The sequence below is a fragment of the Artemia franciscana genome, chromosome 15, assembly GCF_032884065.1.
Source record: "Artemia franciscana chromosome 15, ASM3288406v1, whole genome shotgun sequence".
NCBI lineage: Eukaryota > Metazoa > Arthropoda > Branchiopoda > Anostraca > Artemiidae > Artemia > Artemia franciscana.
This window is the reverse complement of record NC_088877.1, coordinates 44,110,279-44,135,991: the sequence shown is the minus strand read 5'-3', so window position 1 is coordinate 44,135,991 and position 25,713 is coordinate 44,110,279. Positions and strand designations below refer to the sequence as shown.

Here is a 25,713-nt window from a genome sequence, read left to right as displayed (position 1 = left end):
AATAGCTAAAGCTCATATTACTCTCAAAAGATTAGAGATGTTTACAAGTTTAAGTTTGCTGTGTGTGAATGTAAAGAAAATTTTTTACTGACATTCTGTGGAGTGGGTGATTCTGTTGATGTATTCAGTAAAGTTCTATTTGGTGAAAAACCTATTTTACAAGCTATATCACTGCGGTACCTCGGCTTCCATATTGATTCTAATCTATCGTAGAAGCATCATAGCGACATTATCTCCACCAAAGTTGCACTTGGAGTTGGCATCCTCAAAAGATTGAAGCATATTCTGCCGGAACATACTCTTCGCACGATATATTTTGCAATAATCTACCCATATATCATACGGATGTTTAGTCTGGAGAAGCAATTTTTATGTTAATTACAAGCTAAATGGTTTTCTCATAGTTTTGATCGGACGATTTCGCTAAAAAAAAGGGGGTGGGAGAGGAGGCCTACTTACCTCCCAATTTTTGGTTACTTAAAAATACAACTAGATTTGTTTTATTTTTTTATAAACATTTTTGTTAGTAATATACATTCGTACCTTACGAATTAGCTTATGCAACGAACTTATATAATTGTATATTTTTATTGTGAGGGGGTTTGCCCCCTCGTCAATACCTCGTTCTTTACAATAAAGCTTGAATTTTGTCCCAAATCTTTCAGAATGACCCTTGAATAACAAAGGCCGTAGAATAACTAGTTAGAGTTATATAAAATACTTTTTGCGTAAAGAGCAAGGTATTGTGGAAGAGATGAACCCCCTTATATAAGTAATATTTTATGTTCGTTTTAAGTTTTAATGTTGATCATTACTTCCAGTTGAAAAAAAAATAATTTTCTCATTGTCTTTTTGTAAATGATGCTAGAAAATCCTACGACCCCTTCATGGAAATTCTCTTCCCTCATGAAAAATTCCGGCATGGAAAGATCCTCCCACTCAACTTGCCCCCCCCCCAACCCACCCTAAACCCAACACAAAAAAGTCCCCCCGAAACGTCTGTACACTTCATAATTAACAACTATTATGTGTTAACAATGGTCAAAGTTTATAAGTTGCCGCCCCTCCCCCGGGAACTGTGGTGGATTTAGTCATCCCCAAAGACATAGTTATTAGGTTTTTGATTAAGTTAAACACAATGACTATCTCAAAATTTTGATCCGGTGACCTTGGAGAAAAATGTGTGTTGGAGGGGGTCTCGGTGCCCTCCGATTTTTTGGTCACTTAAAAAGGACACTATAACTTTTAATTTACGTTAGAATGAACCATCTTGCGACATTCTAGGACAACTAGGTCGATACGATCACCCCTGAGGAAAAAAACAAAAAAAAAACAAAAAAATACGCACCCGTTATCAAAATGCAAAATTCCACCATTTTTATGATAGGGGCTTGAAACTTCTACAGTAGGTTTCTCGGATATGCTGACTCTGATGGTGTGATTTTTTTAAGATTTTGTGACTTTTAGAGGGTATTTCCGCCTATTTTCTAAAATAAGGCACATTTTCTCAGGCTCGTAACTTTTGACCGGTAAGACTACACTTGATGAAACTTATATATTTAAAATTAGCATTAAAATGCAATTCTTTTGATGTAACTATTTGTATCAAAACTTTGTTTTTTAGAGTTTTGGTCACTATTGAGCCTAGTCGCTTCTTACTACAGTTTGTTACCATGAACTGTTTGAAATAGTAACTTGTAAATGAATAAAAGTAATACAATCTATTATAACTTTGAGATAGAACTTACTAATGTCTCAGGTTTTCCCGTCCCTTTTTTGTTTTTGTATTTTTTTTCTGCCCATCGTAAAAATTCAAATGCTAAACTGTTATCTGACTTGTAATCAACCAAATTCAAATGGTCAGCTGTTACCAATTAGACATGTGAAAAATCTAAATTCCCTTTAAATCCGGTCTTAATGTTCAGGGAAAGTCAACAGTCTTTAGATATTCTGATACAACCCTCAAGGAGCAATTAAGCCAATGAGAAAGGAGGAAATCTCGTAACGTATTTCAATGTTATTGGAAATAGAATTTGCTTTCAACCTAGGAGATTGACCTTAAACAAAATTTTGAAGGTATTTCACGACGGCAAGACCCTAACGAAAATTTTGTACCTTATTTGAATAAGTTATGTCACATTGCATACCTGATTAATGCTACCTTGACGAAGGCGATGCAGATGCAATATAACAGCCAATATACAATTAGCTCACATTTCAATATTTTCCCCTGAAAATTGCTTGTGCCTTTGAGTGATTAAACAAAAAAGCATGTTTTTTCAAGTAAAAGTAAGGATCTACATTAAAACTTAAGCTTACAGAAATTATCACGATATGCGGAGGATACCCCCTCCACAGTATCTCACTTTTCGTGCTAACGTTATTTAGTATTTTCATAAAGCTATCTTATTGTAATTTAAATAGCCTTGTTTTTCGCTTTTTGTTCGTAAAGGATTGCAACACAAAATGATACTTTAGTGTAAAGAGGAAAGTATTTAAGAGGGGGTATGCCATATATCCTACCACTGAAAATTCCTCCAGAGAAAATTCGCCTCCCGAAAAATGTCTGTTTACTCCCCAAAAACAAATGCTATGTGTAAGCAATAGGTTTTTCTTTTTTGAATTAACTGAAAAGAAGAATAAGCTTCTTAAACTGAAATTCAGGAACGAGGCTAAATCTTAAAACGAGAAAAAATTCTCCCGTATATGAATGGTGCTCTTCCCTCCTCAGCTTCTCGCTCTTTACTAAACTAAAGTTCGACTCATTGTCGCAGCTCAACTTTTTAAAAAAACTTAAACTTTAGCGTAAAGAGTGAGGCGTTGAGAAGGGAACAGCCTCTTTTATATACGGAATAATCTCTTTTTGTAATGTCGCTCCATACTTGGAGTTAAAAAAAGACTTGTTTTTTTCTTGAATTTTTTTAAACGGTCGAAGCTTGTTGCACAGTTTTAAAAAGTGTCACTACTCCAACTTCTAGGGCCATTTTTTCCATTCCATTATTAAAAGATTATGATTAGTTATTAATTACATTAAGTAGTGTAAAGAGCGAGGTATTGAAGAGGGGGTAACCCCCATCTTAATGTACTAATTTCTCTTCATTTCAAGTTTTGATGTTACTCCTTACTTTCAGTTGAAAATATATTTTTATTATCGATTTCAAATAATTCCAGGAATCATAATAATGCTCCCTCCGAGGTATTGAAGAGGGAGCATTTATTTCTCCCTTTTCATAGAATTTTTTTCCTCACGGAAAATCCCCCCCCCCTCTCGCCAGGAAAATTTCCCCAGACATTTGCATTCTGCACGTGAAAATTATTATGTGTATGAAGGGAATTGTCCCTTCTTTAAAACCTCTCTTTTTACACTAAAGCATTTTAGTACTTAAAAAATTCCTATTGTTCTAATTCAGCGACCTTAGTGTTTCAAGAATCGTTCTTAAAGAATTAGGACAAAATTCAAAATTTAGCGTAATGAGTGAGGTGTTGAGGATGGGGCATCCCCTTCATACAAGTAAATAATATTTGTTTGTTTTAAGTTTTACCGTTGCTTCTTACTTTCAGCGCAAAAAATTCGTTTTTATGGCACTTAGTATTAACCAAGTGACATATAGCAATTGCAAATTCTGTCGGTCTGTCTGTCGGTCCCGGTTTTGCTACTTTATGCACTTCCAGGAAAGCTAGGAAGATGAAATTTGGCAAGCGTATCGGGGACCGCGCCAGATTAAATTAGAAATAGTCGTTTTCCCTATTTGACCATCTGGGGGGGGGGGGGTACCGTTATTTCGGAAAAATAGAAAAATTGAAGTATATTTAACTTACGAACGGTTGATCAGGTCTTAATGAAATTTGATGTTTGGAAGGATATCGTGTCTCAGAGCTGCCGGAAATCCCAACCGGATCTGGTGATATTCTGGTGATATTTTTAATTCTGAAAAATTAAAAAAATGAGGTACGAACAGGTGATCGGATCTCAATGAAATTTGATACTTAGAAAGACCTCGTAACTCAGACTTCTTCTTTTAAATCTCAACCGAATTCAGCGTAATCGGGGGGGGGGGCAGCTGGGAGGAACCGGAAATCTTAGAAAATACTTAAAGCGGTGCGATCAGGATGAAACTGGATGGGAAGATTAAAAACCTGTCTAAGATACATGACTGACATAACCGGACAGGATTTACTCTCTTTTGGGTAGTTGGGGAGGGGGGGGATTAATTCTGAAAAAATGAGGTATTTTTAACTTACGAACGGGTGATCGGATCTCAATGAAATTTGATATTTAGAAGGATATCGTATCTTAGAGCTCTTATTTTAGATCCCGACCAGATCTGGTGAAATTAGGGGGGGGGGGTTGGGAGGGGGAAACTTAAAACTTGGAAAACACTTAGAGTGGAGGAATCGGGATGAAACTTGGTGGGAAAAATAAGCACAAGTCCTAGATACATGATTGACATAACTGGAACGGATCCGCTCTCTTTGGGGTAGGTGGGGGAGGGATTAATTCTGAAAAATTAGAAAAAATGAGGTATTTTTAACTTACGAACGGGTGATCGGATCTCAATGAAATTTGAATTTAGAAGGATATCGTGTCTCAGAGGGGGAAACCAAAAACTTGAAAAACACTTAGAGTGGAGGGATCGGGATGAAACTTGGTGGGGAAAATGAGCACAAGTCCTAGATTCATGATTGACATAACCGGAACGGATCCGCTCTCTTTGCGGTAGTTGGGGGGCGGGGGTAATTCTGAAAAATTAGAAAAATTGAAGTATATTTAACTTACGAACGGTTGAGCAGGTCTTAATGAAATTTGATGTTTGGAGGGATATTGTGTCTCAGAGCTGCCGGAAATCCCAACCGGATCTGGTGATATTCTGGTGATATTTTTAATTCTGAAAAATTTAAAAAATGAGGTACGAACAGGTGATCGGATCTCAATGAAATTTGATACTTAGAAAGACCTCGTAACTCAGACTTCTTCTTTTAAATCTCAATCGAATTCAGCGTAATCGGGGGGGGGGCAGTTGGGAGGAACCGGAAATCTTAGAAAATACTTAAAGCGGTGCGATCAGGATGAAACTGGATGGGAAGATTAAAAACCTGTCTAAGATACATGACTGACATAACCGGACCAGATTTGCTCTCTTTTGGGTAGTTGGGGAGGGGGGGGGGATTAGTTCTGAAAAAAATAAGGTATTTTTAACTTACGAACGGGTGATAGGATCTCAATGAAATTTGATATTTAGAAGGATATCGTATCTCAGAGCTCTTATTTTAGATCCCGACCAGGTCTGGTGAAATTAGGGGGGAGTTGGCAGGGGGAAACTTAAAACTTGGAAAACACTTAGAGTGGAGGAATCGGGATGAAACTTGGTGGGAAAAATAAGCACAAGTCCTAGATACATGATTGACATAACTGGAACGGATCCGCTCTCTTTGGGGTAGGTGGGGGAGGGATTAATTCTGAAAAATTAGAAAAAATGAGGTATTTTTAACTTACGAACGGGTGATCGGATCTCAATGAAATTTTAATTTAGAAGGATATCGTGTCTCAGAGGGGGAAACCAAAAACTTGAAAAACACTTAGAGTGGAGGGATCGGGATGAAACTTGGTGGGGAAAATGAGCACAAGTCCTAGATTCATGATTGACATAACCGGAACGGATCCGCTCTCTTTGCGGTAGTTGGGGGGCGGGGGTAATTCTGAAAAATTAGAAAAAATGAGGTATTTTTAACTTACGAACGGGTGACCGGATCTCAATGAACATGATATTTAGAAGGATATCGTGTCTCAAAGCTCTTATTTTAAGTCGCGACCGGATCTTGTGACATTGGGGGAGTTTGGGGTGGGGAAACCTAAAATGATGGAAAACGCTTAGATTAGAGGGATCGGGATGAAACTTAGTGGGGAAAATAAGCAGAAGTCTTAGATACGTGATTTACATAATTGGAACGGATCCGCTCTATTGGGAGAGGGGGGTTAATTCTGAAAAATTAGAATAAAATGATGTATTTTCAACTTACGAAGGAGTTATTGGATCTTAATGAAATTTCATATTTAGAAGGACCTCGTAACTCAGATCTCTTATTTTAAATCTCAAGCGGATCCAGCGTAATTGGGGGGGGGGGCAGTTGGAGGTACCGGAAATCTTTGAATATACTTAAAGCGGTGAGATCAGGATGAAACTGGATGGGAAGAATAAAAACCTGTCTAAGATACGTGACTGACATAACCGGACCGGATCTGCTCTCTTTGGTGGAGTTGGGGGGGGGGGGGTAATTTTGAAAATTGAGGTATTTGGAACTTAGGAAAGGGTGACCAGATCTTAATGAAATTTGATTTTTAGAAGGATCTTGTGCTTTAAAGCTCTAATTTTAAATTCCGACCGGGTCCTGTGACATTGGGGGGATTGGAGGGGAAACCGGAATTCTTGGAAAACGTGAAAATTAGGGTATTTTTATCTTACGAATAGGTGATCGGATCTTAATGAAATTTGATATTTAGAAGGAATTCATGTCTCAGAGCTCTTATTTCAAATCCCGACGAGATCTTAAGACATTGGGGGGAGTTGGAGGGGGAAATCTTGGAAAATACTTTGAGTGGAGGAATCGGGATGAAGCTTGGTGGATAGAATAAGCAAACGTCCTTGATACGTAATTGGACGGAACCGTACTGGATTTGCTCTCTTTGGGGGATTTGGGGGGAGGGGTTCAGTGATTTGGCGAGTTTGGTGCTTCTGGACGTGCTAGGACGGTGAAAATTTGTAGACGTGTCAGGGAGCTGCACAAATTGACTTGATAAAGTCGTTTTACCAGATTCGACCATCTGGGGGGCTAAAGGGAGAGGAAAAATTAGAAAAAATTAGGTATTTATAACATACGAGTGGGTGATCGGATCTTAATGAATTTTGATATTTAGAAGGACATCGTGACTCAGAGCTCTTATTTTAAATCCTGACAGGCATTAAGCCTCTTATTTTCCTTTTAAATCAATCTATTGATTCATAGAATTTTGTGATCCTCTACATCCTCTGGGGAGCAGTTTTTAAGTTACTATATCTACCCGTTGTATTATTTGCTATTGGGAAGTATGCATATATTTTTCTGGTAAGGAGGGGAGGACGCATATTTTGTTGAGAGGATTTTGCTAGGAGAGAACTTTTCATGGAAAGGGAAGTATCTATGGGATGAACATTCCGGGGGGAGTTTTAAAGTGGGTGATATTGTCAGAATTTCTATTAGAAATTTCTTTATGTGTCTTGGTTTCTCTTTACTAATTCAATTTTAGGCATGGAAATGCCAAGGGTAATTATCAAGGGTAAATTTTTGCGAGGATTGAAGTGCCCAGAGGATATTTCTATGAGGAGGGAAATTTTCCAGTGGAGGTTGTGCCAGGTATCCTGTCCTTATTTGAAAAATGATCAGGAATTAAATTTAAATAAACAAGATTTTTCAACTGAAAGTCAAGAGCAAGATTAAAACTTAAAATAAACAGAAATTATTGCTCTACGAAATTTTTGCCCCCCTTCTCAGTACCTTGCTTCTTACACTAAAGTTTGGATTTTGTCCCAATTCTTTAAGAACTAATACCGGAGCTCAAGGGTCGTTTAAGTAGAACAGTTAGTAACTTATTTTAAAATGCAAAAAAAATATAGCGTGAAGAGCGAGGTGCTGAGTAGGGGGACAACCCTCCTCATATACGTAATAGTTTATGTTCATTTTAAGTTGCTCCTTACTTTTAGTTGAAAAAACTTATTCGTTTTTTATTTAATAAAGCTTAGAGACAGACATTTTTCTAAAGGCAATGGGAAAAGTATTTCAATTAAAGTAAAAGTATATAAAAATGACAAAAATCAATTAATTGAAAAATACAAAAAACAATAACCTACTTAAAAAATTAAGATATTTAACTTTTGGCATTCAATTCTGTTGAGCAATGTCGAAGCGTGGAATGGATATTCATAGCAATATTGACATTTTTGAATTTGACATTTTTGAATTTCAAACACCAAAATATTTAATGCATTTAGACTCAATTGTTTAAAAAATAAAAATAGTATCCGTTCAGGGGAAAACTGCGAGCATGCCAATGTGAATTAGATAATCACATGAAGATTTGCCACACTACAGGAAGACGATTACTGTTTTCTTGGAATGCTGTTGTCCACATTAATGGCACTAAGAAAGAAAATGATTGTCATGAAACCAAAACGCTCTATAAAGGATGCACAAGCTATTTTGGATGTGACCTTGGTTGGTTTACACAACCAGTTTGGACATGCTTTTGGAATGCAAATAAGTGAATGTAGTTCTAAGGAGCTAGCAATAGCTACAGTAATCCATCCTGGTTTCAAGGGAATATGGATGCCACGAGACAAACATGATAGAATCATTAATATGATTTGTGAAAAAAGCAATGGATTTTGCTAGTCAAAGCTGATGATTAGCTGACTGATTGTGATGCCAAGCAAATCAAAGTGGCATTGATTGATTCCGATTTGTATTCTCTTTTTTTTTTTTACTTTTGACGGTGATTTTGTTGGGGCGAACGTTGTTTTTTCGTTTGGCTGTAACAAGAGAATTCACTTACCGAGGTTCATTAACAACAAATACTATTCAATTGAGTCCTTGAAAGAATATCCAGAAGCTGCAAGAGTTCACCAAAAGTCCAACACTGCCATACCACTGCCTGATCCAGTCTTCTGTTTGTGGTTCAGTTTTTGCTGAAGAACAGAGTTAGCTTGAAGATGAGAGCTATGAAAAACATTTGCAGTTAAAAACAAACTTCCAACTTTGATAAGGAATTTTTTTATGGAATTCGTTTTGAGAAAAAGATGTTTTGCGGCAAGAGTGTTTGTATTTTAGATATGTGTTTTGAAATTAAATACAAATTACTTCCCTGGCAATGTATTTTAAATTACTAATTAATTACTTTATGGTATGAGTAATTTGTTTGTAGTTAACTACACTTTAAAAGTATTTTCCACAATACTGGTATGAAAGTATTGCCTCTTGATCAGTAAAACATCCATCTTATCAAGTCCTGGAAGTTTCAACTTAATACAATTAGCCATTACTGTGACATTGCTGCACCTGTATGTGACAATAATACTACACCCGTAAAACTACCACAAATCACTATCAATAAATAAATGAAACTCAAAACAAGGAGAAATTACAAAAATACCCGAGTCAAAACAGAAAATATTATACCCGAGTACCCGATATATTAATTTGTGGTATTAATTACTCGGGTATTAAGTACTATTAATTACTATTACTATTATTACTATTGTTACTAATAGTAATTATACTATTAGTAATTTTATACTTAATAGTAATTTTATACTATTATTATTACTAATTATACTTATACTATTATTACTAATTGTACTAATAGTAATAATACTATTATTACTAATTAATTACTAGTATTAATTACTATTGTGGTATTAAGTACTCGGGTATTAATTATTAATATTAATACCCGAGTCAAAACATAAAATACCCGAGTCAAAACAGAAAATACCCGAGTCAGAACAGAAAATATTGTTATTAGTAGGGCTAATAACTCCCATACCTTCTCAAGAAAAGAACATACTATTCAAGCTCATTAGATTGTAATTTGAAAAGGGCTAGTGCCCTTTTTAATATTCTAAAGTTATTAGTGGGCGACCCCCACGAAGCCCATTATTTCCCAAAATTCATCCAATCAAGTTTTAATACAGCCACTTCTGTTCAAGGTGGCTAAAAAGCCCAGAAATTAAGTCTTTGAGGATGACAACCCCCTTTAGGGCCCTTAATGCAAGGGTTGTAATTTGTGCCCTAGGCGTACATAATTTTTTATGGAAAAGGGTAGTTGATAAACATTGAAAGCGGCTCATTCCATTGGAAATTGAAAGTCATCGGAATTAGACGTCAGCAAGCCAAATACCAATCAATATTATTTCATCGAACATATCTAATCAAGATTGTGTGATAGTTATTTTGTTCAGCATAGTTGGAAGGTCTAGTAAGCATGTCTTTAAGGATGATAGTTTCCCACAGCCCTCAGTGCAAGTGTTTTGGGTCATGTCTCTGGGCTACATAGTGTTTTTATGAAAAATGTGGTCACATTAACTTTGGAGGGTTCGAAAAAACGTAATATTTACATATTACTAATGCAATTACCACCACTACCACTACTACCATACCCACGCTACTACATTTTAAATATTGAGAAGAAATTTGAAATAAATTAAAAGGCACTGTCAGCGTAAAAAAGGCTCGGATAAACATTATTTTAATTTATCTTTAGTTAACATAAGGAACTATTAATTTATAAAGTGGCTAAATTGCCAATATCAGGTCATAGAAAACTTTTATGTTTATTCATTTTTATAGAACTTGGAGCGTCTTTACGATTTGAGCCCCAGGCCATTAGTGAGTTACAACTGAACTCTTTAGTAATGTTGTGTAATAAAAACATTTTCATTATTATTGAACTAAATATGTTTAATAATAAGGCTGTTAATTAATAAGTACCATTGATCGCAAATCGTTGCATACACATTTAAATGTTTAGTCTCAGATACTGGACATTTAAATCTTTTTGAAAAAGAAATGAAATGTTTTTCCTCGAACAGCTAAGTTAGACAGTGAAATCATTTCAAAAATAAAAAAAATGTTCTCGATTCCAATTTAAACCCTTTGGCAACAGTGATTCAATCTATTTTGATTCTAATTCATCATTCCATCATCAATTTCTGTATACCACTGGTTTCTATAAACTGTAAACTGAAGTATACAAATTATACTAACACCTTGATCGAGATTTTCTTTTTATAAACCCTTAATAGAGGCGGGATAGGGAATTAGTTTTCGCCAGTATGTTGAGCTCAGGAAGCTGAACGGTGCTCTAGCGTTGTAACTATGCTAGTAGTATAAATGACTGGATGTCAAAAATCTTTGTGCCCTTTATAAAAATCATGAGGCTGAACGATGTTCTGATGTTGTAGCTATACTAGTAGAATAAATGGATGATACCCGTAAAAGTGTCTTCACTGTTCAGAACTGCCTGAAAAATTTCCAATTAAGGAATATCATAATCGTCTCAAATCTTTTTCTCACTGGAATGTTTTTCTCACTTAGACTGAAAGAAATGTTTTGCTTTATAAGCTGAAAAAGCTAAAGGAATTTTCATGATTCTATAAGAATCCTATAATAATAATACACAACTATTTATTTCTAAACCACAAAATACAACAGAAAAACTGTGGAGTAAACAAAGAAAAAAAAACAGCCATAAACATATGATTCTATAATACAATATAAATAAATTAGCTCAATTCAAAAAATGGCCAAAGGGGATCAAAGGCACCAATCGTTTGCCGAGTTTTAAAACAAAGATATGCAGATATTTTTAGTCGCGAGGGCGCATCTACGATGTCATTAAAATTTAGAAACGATTCTATGGTTCGGATTCCACCAAAGCAAACGCAGTAGATATCTACAGTGCTTAGAATATCCTGAGCATATTTTCTTCGTATACTTCTTGCGAAGGAAGAAAACAAAACCAGAAGATAAAAAACATGCAAAGGCACAAAAACTAGAATTAAGACGGCAAAGTCCTTTTTGGTTATACCAACTAAGACTGGGTGTAATTTTTCTGTAGCCAACCCTCATACTTTTCAGTACGCTGGACAAAACAGCGAAGCAAGTTGTCAAAAGTGACGTGGAAAAAGATAGATCTAACCATTTAATACTTGCTCAACATGTTATAGTTGACTAATTCAAGTAACGAGGCGATGTTGGTGGAAGAATCCCAAAACACAAAAACACACACTTGGCAGCATTAATCAAGGGTATGCATATATCAACGGTTAAACAATACAGGGGGCTTTTTTGAGGAACAAATTGTTTCATAAGCTGACTTACAATGTGATTAGCTTGACCGAAGCCCTTACTTTTTCTAAAACCAAGCTGGAAGGGCGTAAAATCACCCTTGAATTTATTGTCTGGCAGCACATATTCAAATAGCTTACTAACAAGACACAGTGATAGGACAGTCACTAGAGCAGGCACTGGGGTCCTCACCCTTACACAATGGAAGATACATAACCGGACAAAAAACTATCTGGCAAAATGAACTTTGCCAAGCAAATCTAAAACAATAACTGCAAATGCTTCAGAAGTTCAGGGCAATCATTAGCAAAAAACTTAAAGCAAAGACCATCACCTTCGAGAAACTCAGACTTATTCACTTAAGAGCTAAGAGTATAACACTAGTAAAACTAGGAGTAAAAATACAAGAGTAACTTATAAGAGTAAAAATAGGAGTAAGTCGGCAAATAAAACGATAATCAGATCCCGATTATGCTGTAAATAATTTAAAAAATCTTCTTTCTCAGGACTTCGAAAACACTGAAAATATTCTGTGATTGTGTTTATTTTTCTCTTTTTTGTCATTTCTATTTTGTCCTTTTGTGTTCCTTGCTGGAACGCACGCTGAACAATAGTTTAGTGGAGGGCATCAGGTTGTTAGAGATCGAGAAAAAAGGAGAGCCAAATGGTAAGCATAATAATATTCAGTTATAATAATTTAAATACTTAAGTAATAGTACTTGAAGTATTATGAATAATGTAGTAATGTAATGTACTTCGAATAATCAGAAGAAAGTCACTTTTGGATTCGAGAGGGCCTTATGAACTGAATCCTGATAGGAGCCCCGTCAATTCCTAGTATGTTTGGAGTGCTTATAAGGTGCCAATCTTATCCTTATTAAACGAAATTGATTCCATTTAGTGGCTATACGATGCAAGAATGGCTTAGCTGTGTGCTCTGAAGAAGTCCTATTCCTAGAGTATGGCATTTGAAAGCTCTCAATAGAACTTGAGTATAGCATTAGAACATAATCAGGGGCGTAGGGTGGCTAGAGGTTTTGAAGCCCCTTCCCGAAAAAAATTTGCCCGAATCATTAAAATGTAACAAAAATTCATATTAACATATTTTTCATTCGATTTCAAAAGTTTTTTTGTGTCCAGGTTTCCAGCATTAAAGAAGCACGCAATGAATTCCGATGTATTTTTTGTTTTCTATTTCGTCATTTTTTTCTGTACTCCTCGTAAGGTACGTCCAAAGGGGGCACCGACCAAAGGGGACCTTGTCCCTGGGGTACATAATAAAAACTGCAGCCCCCTCACCTAGGGCAATAGATACAGGTGTAAGAGGAAGAAGGCCCCTTAAATGTACACTCAACAGGCCCACCAGCGTGTCTACACATCACACGAGTTACAAATCTCTGCGAGTAATAGGATAAATTGCATGGTAATCCAGAAGACCATCGTAGGAGGTTCCTCTATAGGAGGACAACCGCGGCAGTCCGTAAAATCCAGATCTTTGGATAACAGCCTAAGCAAAGGGCACCCTAGACACTTTTGGAGTACCTGCAAGACTGGTTACTATGTGGTTAACTGTATTCCCACTTGAAGGGGGGCGTACCTCGAGGAAATTTTAGCCTAGTAAACGATACAGCATTCGTAGGGGATTCTAATTAATGGATAATTCTCCAGAACTTGGTCTGTCTTGACGGGATTTTTCAGACTGACAAACCACTTCCTAGCTAATTTATCTACTACGGGTTGGCACCCCGTAGTAGTATAATATTTGTAGGGATGAATATATAATGAGTTGGAGGTAATATGCTTGCGACTGTTTGTGTATGATTTCAAGTCTTATTAACCCAAGAGTATCGACAAGTGCCGAAACCCATGTCTTGACCTAGACGGTCTCAGGATTGTACAAAGCTTCCATTCATACTCGAGGTCCCAGGGACTTCATGATTTCTGGTCTTAAGTCGGCTTAGGTGCTTCAGCGTAGACTTGAGAAGATACGTTGATCCCAGTCCTGCACTGGTATCCGGGATCATTGCTTTTCCTGAGACCAAAATAATATCAATGATTTAAAGAACATGAAAATTGGGACTTGGAATGTTACGACGTTAAAAAATAACTATCTTATTGATATTTTGACTGACGAATTCAGACGATTAAAACTGGACGAGCTTGATCGGAAACTCATATCGCAGGGGTAGGAAGTATGAAATTAGGTGATATTTAATTTGTATACTAGGCAGGAAGGATGGGGTGCATAGACACGGAGAAGGATTTATGATGAGTAAGGAAGCTGCTAAGTCTTGCTTAGGCTGGGAAGGTATTAATAGTAGAATACTAATTACTCACCATCTAGCAGTGTCTAGGGTTAATTTAAAGCTGAAATTTTGGAAGGGTAACGAGCTTGTGGGAATTTAGGATACTGGTATTCTCCAGAATGAGAATTTTAGAGAAACTTACCAGCAACAGTTGAATAAAATACTTGAGAGCTTAAAATTTGACAATGTAGAAAATGGATGGAATAATTTAAGAAAAACAATTTGTGAAGTTGCTGATGGTGTCCTAGGGAAGAAAGTTAAAACTAAAGTTAAAAATAATAGTGAAAATTCTTTATGTTTAAAAGAGGGGAGAAGGAGCTTGTGCAAGGATTATCTGAGAGATAGATCATATGAATCAATAGCAGTGTAAAGAAGGAAGCAAATATTGTACTGGCATGTTAGTAAATTGAGAGGGAGTAGTCAATCCTTAAATGTCCCAGTTAAAGATAGGAACGGGGCTACAATTACTGATAAAGAAAGAGTTAAAGAGAGATGGATGGAACATTTTGAGAAAATTGCCAAGGATCTGGAAGGTACAGCTAGACGGCATAATAGTAAAATTTTGTACTGGCATGTTACTAAATTCAGAGGGAGTAGTCAATCCGGAAATATCCCAGCTAAAGATCGGAACAGGGCTATAATTACTGATAAGAAAAGAGTTAAAGAGAGCCGGGTGGAACATTTTGAGAATGTGCTATACCGAGATGCAGCTACAGGAAACGATACAGAGGAAAATCAAAAGTTTGTGATACCTAGGATGTGAAGAAAGATTTGTTCTGTGAGGAAGAATTAGTAAAAGTACTGAAAGGATTAAAAAATAAAAAGGCTCGTGGTATTGATGGTGTAGTAAATGAGCTCTTTAAATATACCTTAATTAATCTTATTAATTAATCTAATTAATCTATTAATTAATTAATTAATACCTTAATTAAATAAAGCCTTAATTAATCCACTGTATAATAAATGTGAAAAAAGTGAGTTTCGTAGTTATCGAGGCATTAGTCTGGTCTCTCCAGGTAGCAAATTGCTTTGTAATATAATTTTTTCTGACTGAGAGATGCTGTAGACAAAGTTTTAAGATAAGAAAAGTGCGGTTTTAGAAAAGTTAGTGGATGTGTCGACCGTATTTGCACTCATAGGTCGATAATTGCGATAATTGAGAAGTACCTTAGTTGTCAAGCTCCTTTGGTCCTCAATTTTATAGATTATGAGCAAGCGTTTGATTTTGCTCATAGTTAAGCTTTAGTAAAGGTTTTGTCCTAATATGGTATGTCAGACAAATACATTAAAGAGATTAGTGCTATGTAAGAGAATATGACTGTGGCGGTTAAGGTAGGAAAAATGTTGACAGCTGGTTTTGTATATATGCAAGAGTTAAGTACGGTTGAGTTCTATCCCACTTTATATGGATCATTTTGATGGACTTTGCCTTAAAGAGGACAGGAATGGCAATGGGAGACCACAAAATCAAATGGGGAGGAAAAACTCTCCTGGACTTAAATTACGCTGATGATTTTAGCATCCTAGATTAGTGTGTGAGCAAAATGAATGAACTTTTAGAGGTTTTGGGAGTTAAGGGTACTAGAATAGGTTTGAAAATTAAAGTTCAGAAGACGAAGTCACTAAGTCTAAGAATGAGATAAGAAAAAGAGCTGGCGTTGGGTAACAAAAAGATTGATCAAGTGGAAACTTCGCTTACCTTGGAAGTATCAAACAGTTCGCAGTAACGAACTGTAGTAAGGAGCGACCCGGCTAAATAGGAAACCGAACTCTATAAAAGGACTTTTAATACTAACATATGAATCAAGAGCATCTGATTTTAATGTTTATTTTAATTATATAAGCTTCATCAAATTTAGTCTTACTCATCAAAAGCTACGGGCCTGAGAAAATTTGCCTTATTTTAGAAAACATTTGGTAAACACCCCCTAAAAGTCACATAATCTGAACGCAAATCACACCATTGCATTCAACGTATTAGAAAACCCTACTGTAGAAGTTCCAAGCTCATATCTACCAAAATGCGGAAATATAACCGAAATTAAAAGTTCTAGCGCCCTTTTTAAGTGACCAAAAATGGAGGTTACTTAGTCCCCCTCCCACGCTCATTTTTTCCTAAATTCAAACAGATCAAAATTTTGTTGTAGCCATTTCGTTTATCATAGTCAAAAACATAAAAATTGCGTCTTTAGGGCTGACTTACTCCTCAACAGTCCCCGGGAGGGGCTACAAGTTACAAACTTTGACCAGTGTCTTGGAAAAAATTTTCATGGGAGAACAGAAATTCCATGAAGGGATGCAAGATTTTCTAACATTATTTTAACAAACAATGAAAAAATAAATATAAAAAAGTGTTTCAACTGAAATCAAGGAGCAGCATTAAAACTTAAAAAGAACAGAGATTATTACGCATATGAGGGGCTCAACTCCTCCTAAATACCTCACTCTTTAAGCTAAAGTATTTCTGGTAATTCCAACTATTTATTTTATGGCCTTTGTGATTCAGGGATCATTCTTGAAGAATTGGGACAAAATAAAAGCTGTAGTGTAAAGAACGAGGTATTAATGAGGAGACAAACCCCCTCATATATATATATAATAAAAATATACGAACATAGAAGTGCGTTACGTAAGTTAATACGTAAGTTACGTATATTATTTTCTAATAAAACCGTACGTTGAAAATCAAAATTTTAGTTGCCATTTTAAGTAACCGATATAGGCTAGGCTACTGGAGAGCACCTCGGTCGCCTCCCACACTCATTTTCTTCCCAACGTAAATGGATCAAAATTTTGAAAAAGCCATTTTGTTCAGCATAGTCGAAAAACCTAATATCTATATCTTTGGGGATGACTTACTCCTTCAGAGTCCCTGAGGGAGGGGCTACAAGATACAAACTTTGATCACTGTTTACTTATAGTAATGGTCATTGGTAAGCGTGCATATGTTTTCATGGGGATTTTTTTTGTTAGGGGGTGGGGGTAGGAGAAGGGGTTACGTGGGAGGATCTTTCCGTGGATGAATTTTCAGGGGGGAGAAAATTTCCATGAAGGGGGCGCAGGATTTTCTAGCATTATTTAAAACAAAACATTAAAAAATAAATATGAAAAAAGTTTTTTTTTCCAACTGAAAGTAAGGAGCAGCATTAAACCTTGAAACGAACAGAAATTATTTATCATATAAGAGGCTCATCTCCTCCTAAATACCTCACTCTTTGCGCTAAGGTAGTTTTAGTAATTTCAACTAATTTTCCTATGGCCTTTGTGATTCAGAGGTCATTCTTAAGGAATTGGGAGAAAATTTAAGCTTCACTGTAAAGAGCGAGGCATAAATAATGGGGTTAATTCATAAGTTATATATTTGTTACTAATAATAACGTTTGTAAAAAAAATTAAAAGTTCTACTTGCCCTTTTAAGTAACCAAGATATTGGAGGTCAACTAGGCCTCATCCCCCACCTGTTTTCTCAAAATCGTCCGATCAAAACTAAGAGAAAGACATTTAGCGAAAAAAATTAATACACAAACTTCGTTTTACTTATTCATTTGCGGAGAGCCAAAATCAAACATGCATTAATTCAAAAACGTTCAGTAATTAAATACAAAAAAAATTAACTGAAAATAAGGAGCAACATTAAAACTTAAAACGAACAGAAATTACTCCGTGTATGAAAGTGGCTGTTCCCTCCTCAACGCCCCGCTCTTTACGCTAAAGTGTTTTACTGTTTTAAAAATAGGGTTAAGAGAAAGAGTAATTGAAAGAGTTGTAGTAAAAGAAAGCAATAGAAAAAGAAACAGTAATAGAAATAGTAATAATAGAAATAGTAAAAGAATAAAAAAGATAGAGTTGAGAGAAAAGTAATCTGGGGGCAATAAGCCTTATGTTTCTAAGTCCAGTAACTACATCTGTTGAAATATTTCGTATACGTACAAACCACGGTTGTGCAACGTGCACATTAGGTTTATATAGAAAAAACGAAATATACAGAATAAAAATCCACGAAAAAGACAATTGTAATAAGGAACGAACAGAAATTAATTAAATTAATATTTTTCTATAAAATCCCATGCCTTATCAAGACCATAACATAATTTTTTCCTTAACTGGAAACAAAATACATAAATAAAATTATCAAATTTTGAGCTTAACATATGAGAAATTATTAAGATTTTCAGGAATAAATATCAGTATATTTATTAAACTGACATTCCACGATCGTTTTTTTTTCCAGTAAAGTGTATTTTTTTAGATTGGAAATTAAAGGGTTAGTGCTTTTTTAATGGTAGAACGTGATTGGAGGGTAATAAGCCCCCCTCCCTCCGCCCATCAATTCCCAAAACAGCTCTACTCAAAATTTTGATATGGTAATTATAGTCAACATAGTTGATTGGTTTGGAAATTATGTCTTTGAGGATGACATCCCCCCACACTCCTCAGTGTAAGCGTCATAGGCTATATCCCGACGGCGTATATGTTTCTTATGGGAAAGGCTCCTTGTTTCAGGTCTTAAATTGAGCAGAAATTTCGCATATTTATATAATCTGAGCTTTTCGGAAATGATATTCCAAAATGAAAACATAGCTAGAAAATGAGGCATAACCAAAGCATTGCCTGGCTCGAATGTGCTACCCACTACACACGTGCCACGCTGATCCACCTTTACAAAACTAAACACCGAACTCCATCTTTAAAAAATTCATTTGTCTTTTTTCTTCCCTAGCCTCAGTGTTGCTGCTTCTACCACTTCGCTCTGGATCTGTCCTCACCTATGCGTCTTTACTGCAGAGCCACCAAGGTTTAGATCATATGGGCATCCGCATGAAGTTTTGAAAATCGGAGTCCACCAGATTAAGAAAATAATCGTACTTAGCATGATTAACCAAAAATTTCTCACCCTCACGAATCTTAGAGCGTAGAATGGGGTTCTGTGACAATTGTTAATGCCAGTTATCATGAAAAACTGGCTGAACTAGCCTCTTACTCTCCATCGATGGAAAAAACACCATATCTCAATTTTAACACGAATCGCCTCTAGGCATAATCTGAAATAATTCAAGGCCGAAAAACCAAAGGCCAGTGAAAACGATAGGAGTACAGGGAAGACAGCCAACAGTTTGAGCGAATCATTAATCAGTTCATTCTAGGTCCCCCTCCCATGGGAAAATCAAACGAACATGGTGCATTGCTACCAACTGAAGATGAAATTTGGACACGTCGCTCACTGAATATGGTTTGCCAGAAATAATTGTCGATTCCCATGAAGAGCAAAAATTATGAATAGGATTACTGGACAATGGTTTGGGTGTAATATGAAGTGAGTGGGAGAGAATATCCCCCAAGGAATCCAGATCAGAGAAGTAAAATCTTGGTAACGGGGTCAGGACTGGCCAACCAGTTATCCTTTTAGTAAACCGTCCATCATTTCTGAATCCCCAAAGGACTCCCCCCCCCCCCGATATATTAAATCTCTCTTAGAGTTGATAGAACCCATTTCATATTCCTTCCCTAGCTTTTCCAATTCAACCCAACATTCACTATCTCCCAACTTTTCCATAACCCGTCATAACCCATTCAACGATTTTATGATCATCTTGTTTTATTCCCAATGGGTCTTTGACATCTTTGTTCCCCTTATTATTTATTTATTTATGTTAGCTAGACATAGTCCATCTAATTTTAAATTCTCAATAAATATATATATTTTCACACTCGGGACAAGCCGTCAGCATTTTCCGTCATTTGTCTTGATTTTATTCAAAGTAATATTCTTGTAATCACAGGAAACATCGTGCAAATCGTCATTTATTATATTTATGTTTATTCATAATAGTCGTGTTAATTGACCGCATATACTATTGCAAGACATTCTTTTTCAATTTTAATATAATTTAGTTCAGGTTTCGACAATTTTTTGTATTTAAATATTATTGGATATTCTTCGTCCTCAAGTTCTTGAGATAAAATTGTCTCTAATCCGTAATCTGAGCTGTCTGTTTGCAGCAAAAATGGCAATGAAAATCTGGATTTCTAAATATTCTTTTCGCTATAGACAGTGTTTTTAAGCATATTAAATAAAAAAAAAGTTTTTTTAACTGAAAGTAAGGAGTGACATTAAAACTTGAAACGAAGAGAAATTACTCCATATATTAATGGGGTTGCTTCCTCCTCAACACGCTGCTCTTTACACCAAGGTTTTAATCTTTCTCTCAACTCTAACTTTAAAAAAGTAAAAAACTTTAGCGTAAAGAGCGGTGCTTTGATATGAGTCTGCTTCAGAAATACTATTCTGTTTTCTGTAGTCTACGCAAAATCGAAGGGACCCATCCTTCTTCGGGACTAATACGACTTGTGTTTGATTCTGAGTTTTGATGGTTCAATCACATCTAAATCAAGCATTCGGTCTAATTCTTTTTCATTTCCTTTTTTTATCTTCTGTTATTCGGTATGGGTATTGTTTTATTGGTTTGTTCTCTTTTACTGGTATTTTAAGTACCACATCCTCTATTTCTCCTATTTGTTTTTTTTCAATACGTACACAAACTCTGTGAATAACTTATTTAATTGGTATTTTTTTCTTTCTTGTGTTCTTCTAATTCTATTATATAGTTTACATCATTTATTTTGATTTTCACCTTAAATGGTCCTTTCCGTTTCGCTTTCAATTTATTATTTCCGTCTGTTAGCAATATGAGGACCTCATCCCCTTCAACGAAATCATGCACTTGGACGAATTTATATTACCATATTTTGTTTTTTCTGCTTATTCCCCCTGTTCCTGCTTGGCAAGCTCATGGTATTCAGTCAATTTTCCTCACAGTGCTAGCAATTGTGCTTTCACAGTTTCTTCATTTTTCTCATTATTTTCCCATAATTCCTTTTAACTATCTAATTCAAATGGCGAAAACCCTGTAGCTGGATGTGGAGTTTCTTTATATACGAAAAGGACACACAGAATCATTTTGTCCCATTGAATTACATCGTCTCTTAGAAAATATTTCAATATGCTAATTAGGATTCTGTTAAATCTTTCTGTCACTCTATTTACCAAAGGATGGAACAGAGTAGTTAAATTTTGAATGTATGTCGATATAACATTGGTTCCATTATCTGTTCAAATTCCCTTTGGGATTCCGTGACGTGAGACATATTTTACCAATTCTTCCCCAATTATGGTGAATTTACTGTTTGCATTGGGATAGCATCTGGGTATCTTGTAGCCAGATCAATAGTAATTAGAATGAACCCCTTTCCTTCACTAGATTTCGGGAGTAGATCTACGATGTCCAATGGAATTCTCACAAACGGTTTGCCAAAAATGGGTGATTTTTCGCTGGAGCTGTTTTACTTGGTTTTTATATGCGACTAATTTACAATCTTTGCATCCTTTACAAAAGTTAACAATATCCTGTCTCAGTCTTTCCACCAAAAATGCCGCAAGATCTTATCTCTTGTTCTTTGATAGTAGCTTTCCGTTACTACAAAATTGTTTAGCTTGCAGATTCTGTTTATTCGCTGTGGCTAGTTTTTTTTCTATCCCTACCAATTGTTTTTAATTCCATGAATTTTTCGGAGGCTACCCCGAGTACCCTAGCTACACCATCTTTGGCTATTTCCGGTCCCTTTTCTATGGTCAATAATTTTCCTCGTTTCTGGTTATATTCCCTTTTGTCCACCCTTTTTTGGCATTAAGGTTTTCTTTGTTTTGCATTCTGTATAAACTTTTTGTAATTAAATTGAAATTGGTTTTGTATTTTTTGATCTTCGATTTCAAAAGTGGTCGGCTTAGCCTCCCCTTTCTATTTTCCTTGGTCCCAGGACACCGCATTTACTTTTTCTTAGGCATGGAGGTTGCTTACAGTGAAAGAAGATTTCCGACATTTCAGAAGTCACCCCTTGGTAAAATATTACTACAAGAGTAGGTACCACACCTACTTTTATTTCCCTTTTTACCCGTATTTCCTTCTTTATTTGGTGATTTCTATTGTGACATGAGCCGTTGGAAATTTCTGCTTTGCAGCACAGCAGCAGCACAGCGCTGCCGCTTTATTCTCATAGTTTATGCCTGCTTTCTCTAATAAATATTTTGTAAAATAAGTTTGGTCAATGTAGAAAACAATAGCATTTTCCACCGATTTACCACTGAATGCAACACTTACTTTGTGTAATTCTGCAAATGCGCAAATTTTCTTATTTTCTGGGTTTCTAAACCATGTATTCCTCTTATATGTCTTATACATTTTCCCATTCTCTCGGGGTCAATCACTTCCTGTATTTTCCTGTTTTCCCTTGGGTCCATGTTCATGGGCACCGAAAAGGGGGGGGGGGCATGCCCCTGGGAAATTTGGGACTGTTAAGTAATTTTAAGGAAACCAAAGGAAAAAGAGCATAACAGGTGAAAACGATGGGAAAATGTATGTTGCATTTTTTCTGGCTGCCTGCCAATATATTTTGACCCTTAATAAGGACAATGACTTCTATATGATTTGGTTTTAGTAAAAAAAAAATTCATAGTAGAATGGTAAATAAATAACAATCCTTGTCAATAATGATAGTGTAAGAGCTTAACTACTGATAACATTCAATCAAAGAATCAGCTTCTTATGGTGATCCTAAATGAGTGTTTATCAGTAATTAGTGTAGTAATTAGTACACAAGAAAGTTCGTATAATTATAGAAAACACAATGAAAACAACTTAATAAGGAACAATTTCAGTAAAAAATATGCCGTCAATTTTTGCTTGCATGGCAAAAGTACCCATGAACTGACATATAAAGCTACTACAATCAGAAATATTTCTGTAATTGAATGCGCAAATTCAACACTCAACACTTAATTTAATTCAACACTCACTTTGTGTAATTCTGCAAATGCGCAAATTTTCTTATATCCCGGATTTCTAAACCATGTATTCCTCTTATATGTCTTATACATTTTCCCATTCTCTCGGGGTCAATCACTTTCTGTATTTTCCTATTTTCCCTTGGGTCCATGTTCATGGGCACCGAAAAGGGTGGGGGGGGGCATGCCCCCGGGAAATTTGGGACTGTAAACTAATTTGAAGGAAACCAAAGGAAAAAGAGTATAACAGGTGAAAACGATGGGAAAATGTATGTTTTACTTTTTACTTAATTTACTTTTACCTGGCAAAAGTACCCATGAACTGACATATAAAGCTACTACAATCAGAAATATTTCTCCTGAACAGAATGCTGGGAATTTTTCGCAGTTTTCCCCTGAACGGATACTATTTTTATTTTTTAAACAATTGAGTCTAAATGCATTAAATATTTTGGTGTTTGATAACCAAGTTCAAAAATGTCAATATTGCTATGAATATCCATTCCACGCTTCGGCATTGCTCAACAGAATTGAATGCCAAGAGTTAAATATCTTAATTTTTTAAGTAGGCTATTGTTTTGTGTATTTTTTCAATTAATTGCTTTTTTCATTTTTATATACTTTTGCTTTAATTGAAATACTTTTCCCATTGCCTTTAGAAAAATGTCTGTCTCTAAGCTTCATTAAATAAGAAAACGAGTAAGTTTTTTCAACTAAAAGTAAGGAGCAACTTAAAATAAACATAAACTATTACGTATATGAGGAGGGTTGTCCCCCTCCTCAGCACCTCGCTCTTCACGCTATGTTTTTTCTGCATTTTAAAATAAGTTACTAACTGTTCTACTTAAACGACCCTTGAGCTCCGGTATTAGTTCTTAAAGAATTGGGACAAAATCCAAACTTTAGTGTAAGAAGCAAGGAACTGAGGAGGGGGGCAAACCTTTCTTAGAGCAATAATTTCTGTTTATTTTAAGTTTTAATCTTGCTCTTGACTTTCAGTTGAAAAATCTTGTTTTATTTAAATTTAATTCCTGATCATTTTTCAAATAAGGACAGGATACCTGGCACAACCTCCACAGGAAAATTTCCCTCCCCATAGAAATGTCCTTTGGGCACTTCAATCCTCGCAAAAATTTACCCTGGATAAATACCCTTGGCATTTCCATGCCTAAAATTGAATTAGTAAAGAGAAACCAAGACACATAAAGAAATTTCTAATAGAAATTCTGACAATATCACCCTCTGTAAAACTCCCCCCGGAATGTTCATCCCATAGATACTTCCCTCTCCATGAAAAGTTCTTTCCTAGCAAAATCCTCTCAACAATATATGCGTCCTCCCTTCCTTACCAGAAAAATATATGCATACTTCCCAATAGCAAATAATACAACGGGTAGATAAAGTAACTTAAAAACTGCTCCCCAGAGGATGTAGGGGATCATTTTATCTCTAAAGACATAGTTATTGGGCCTTTCAATGATCCCAAATTTTGATTAGACGATATTGGGAAAAAATGGTGTAAGAGTTTTGTTCACTTAAAAAGGGCACTAGTACTTTTCATTTCTGTTATAATAAGCCCTTTTTCGAAGTTTTATGTCCACTGGGTCAATAAGACCACTCCTAGAAAAAAAAAAAAATAAACGCGCATCCGTGACCTTTCTTCTGGTAAAAATTACAAAATTCCACATTTTGAAGATATGAGCTTGAAACCTCTAAAGTAGGGCTCTTCGATACGTTGAATCCGGAGGTGTGATTTTCACTAGAATTCTATAGAATGGAGGGGGCCTTTCCCCCTTCTTTTTTTGAGAATCAGACTAACCTTTCAGGCTCGTAGCTTTTGATGGGCATGACTAAACTTAATGAAATTTATATATTTGAAATAAACCAGTTCGTGGTGATGAACTGTAGTAAGGAGCGATCCGGCTCAATAGTAACCAAAACTCTAAAAAATGGAATTTTGATACCAATAGCTACACAAATTATAACGCCCCGCTCCTTACGCTAAAGTTTGTTACTGTTTTAAAAAAGTAAAGTTAAGAGAAAGAGTCAAACTTTATCGTAAAGAGAGAGGCGTTGATGAGGAAGCAGCCCCTTCCACATACGAAGTAATTTCTGTTCGTTTTAAGTTTTAATATTGCTCCTTACTTTCAGTTGAAAAAACTTGTTTGTTTTTATTTAATCAGCATAAAAAGCCAATTCTTTTCATATATCTATTGAGCTGAAAATGACAATTGAGCAAAATTACTTTTCATTACTTTTCAATTTTTTTTTCATTATAATTCTATAGATTAGAGGGGGGGCCTTTTCCCTCACTTTTTGGAGAATCAGACAGACCTTTCAGGCAAGTAGCTTTTGATGGGCATGACTGAACTTAATCTTTTTAGCTGTTAATTAAAAAAAAACTTCTGAAAAAGATGTTTTTTCAAAGAAAAGTAAAGGTCTTATTAAAAAGTAAGAAAATTAGGTGAAATCCCCATTGATGATGAAATTTATTCTGACTGACGATGAATTTATATATGTATATATATATATATATATATATATATATATATATATATATATATATATATATATATATATATATATATATATATATATATATATATGTGTGTGTATATATATTGGTAGGAATAAGTTTATTTTCAATTACCTACCGTATAGAACTCCCAAATAAAAAGAGTAATTAAATTG

The 25,713-nt window shown here is 35.4% G+C and overlaps 1 protein-coding gene across 3 annotated transcripts in view; it reads left to right on the top strand.

Moving 5' to 3' along the window:
* LOC136036520 (probable basic-leucine zipper transcription factor J) overlaps positions 1-8,865 on the top strand; it is a 46,481-nt gene extending 37,616 nt beyond the window's left edge. For all 3 annotated transcript variants that reach the window (XR_010619744.1, XR_010619743.1, XM_065718823.1), the window contains exon 4: positions 8,063-8,865. Coding sequence is in view for 1 of the 3 variants with exons in the window: in XM_065718823.1 (XP_065574895.1) it covers position 8,063 (1 nt within the window). In the remaining 2 variants the exon portion in view is untranslated. The remainder of the gene's footprint in view (positions 1-8,062) is intronic.
* Positions 8,866-25,713: the final 16,848 nt, after the last annotated feature.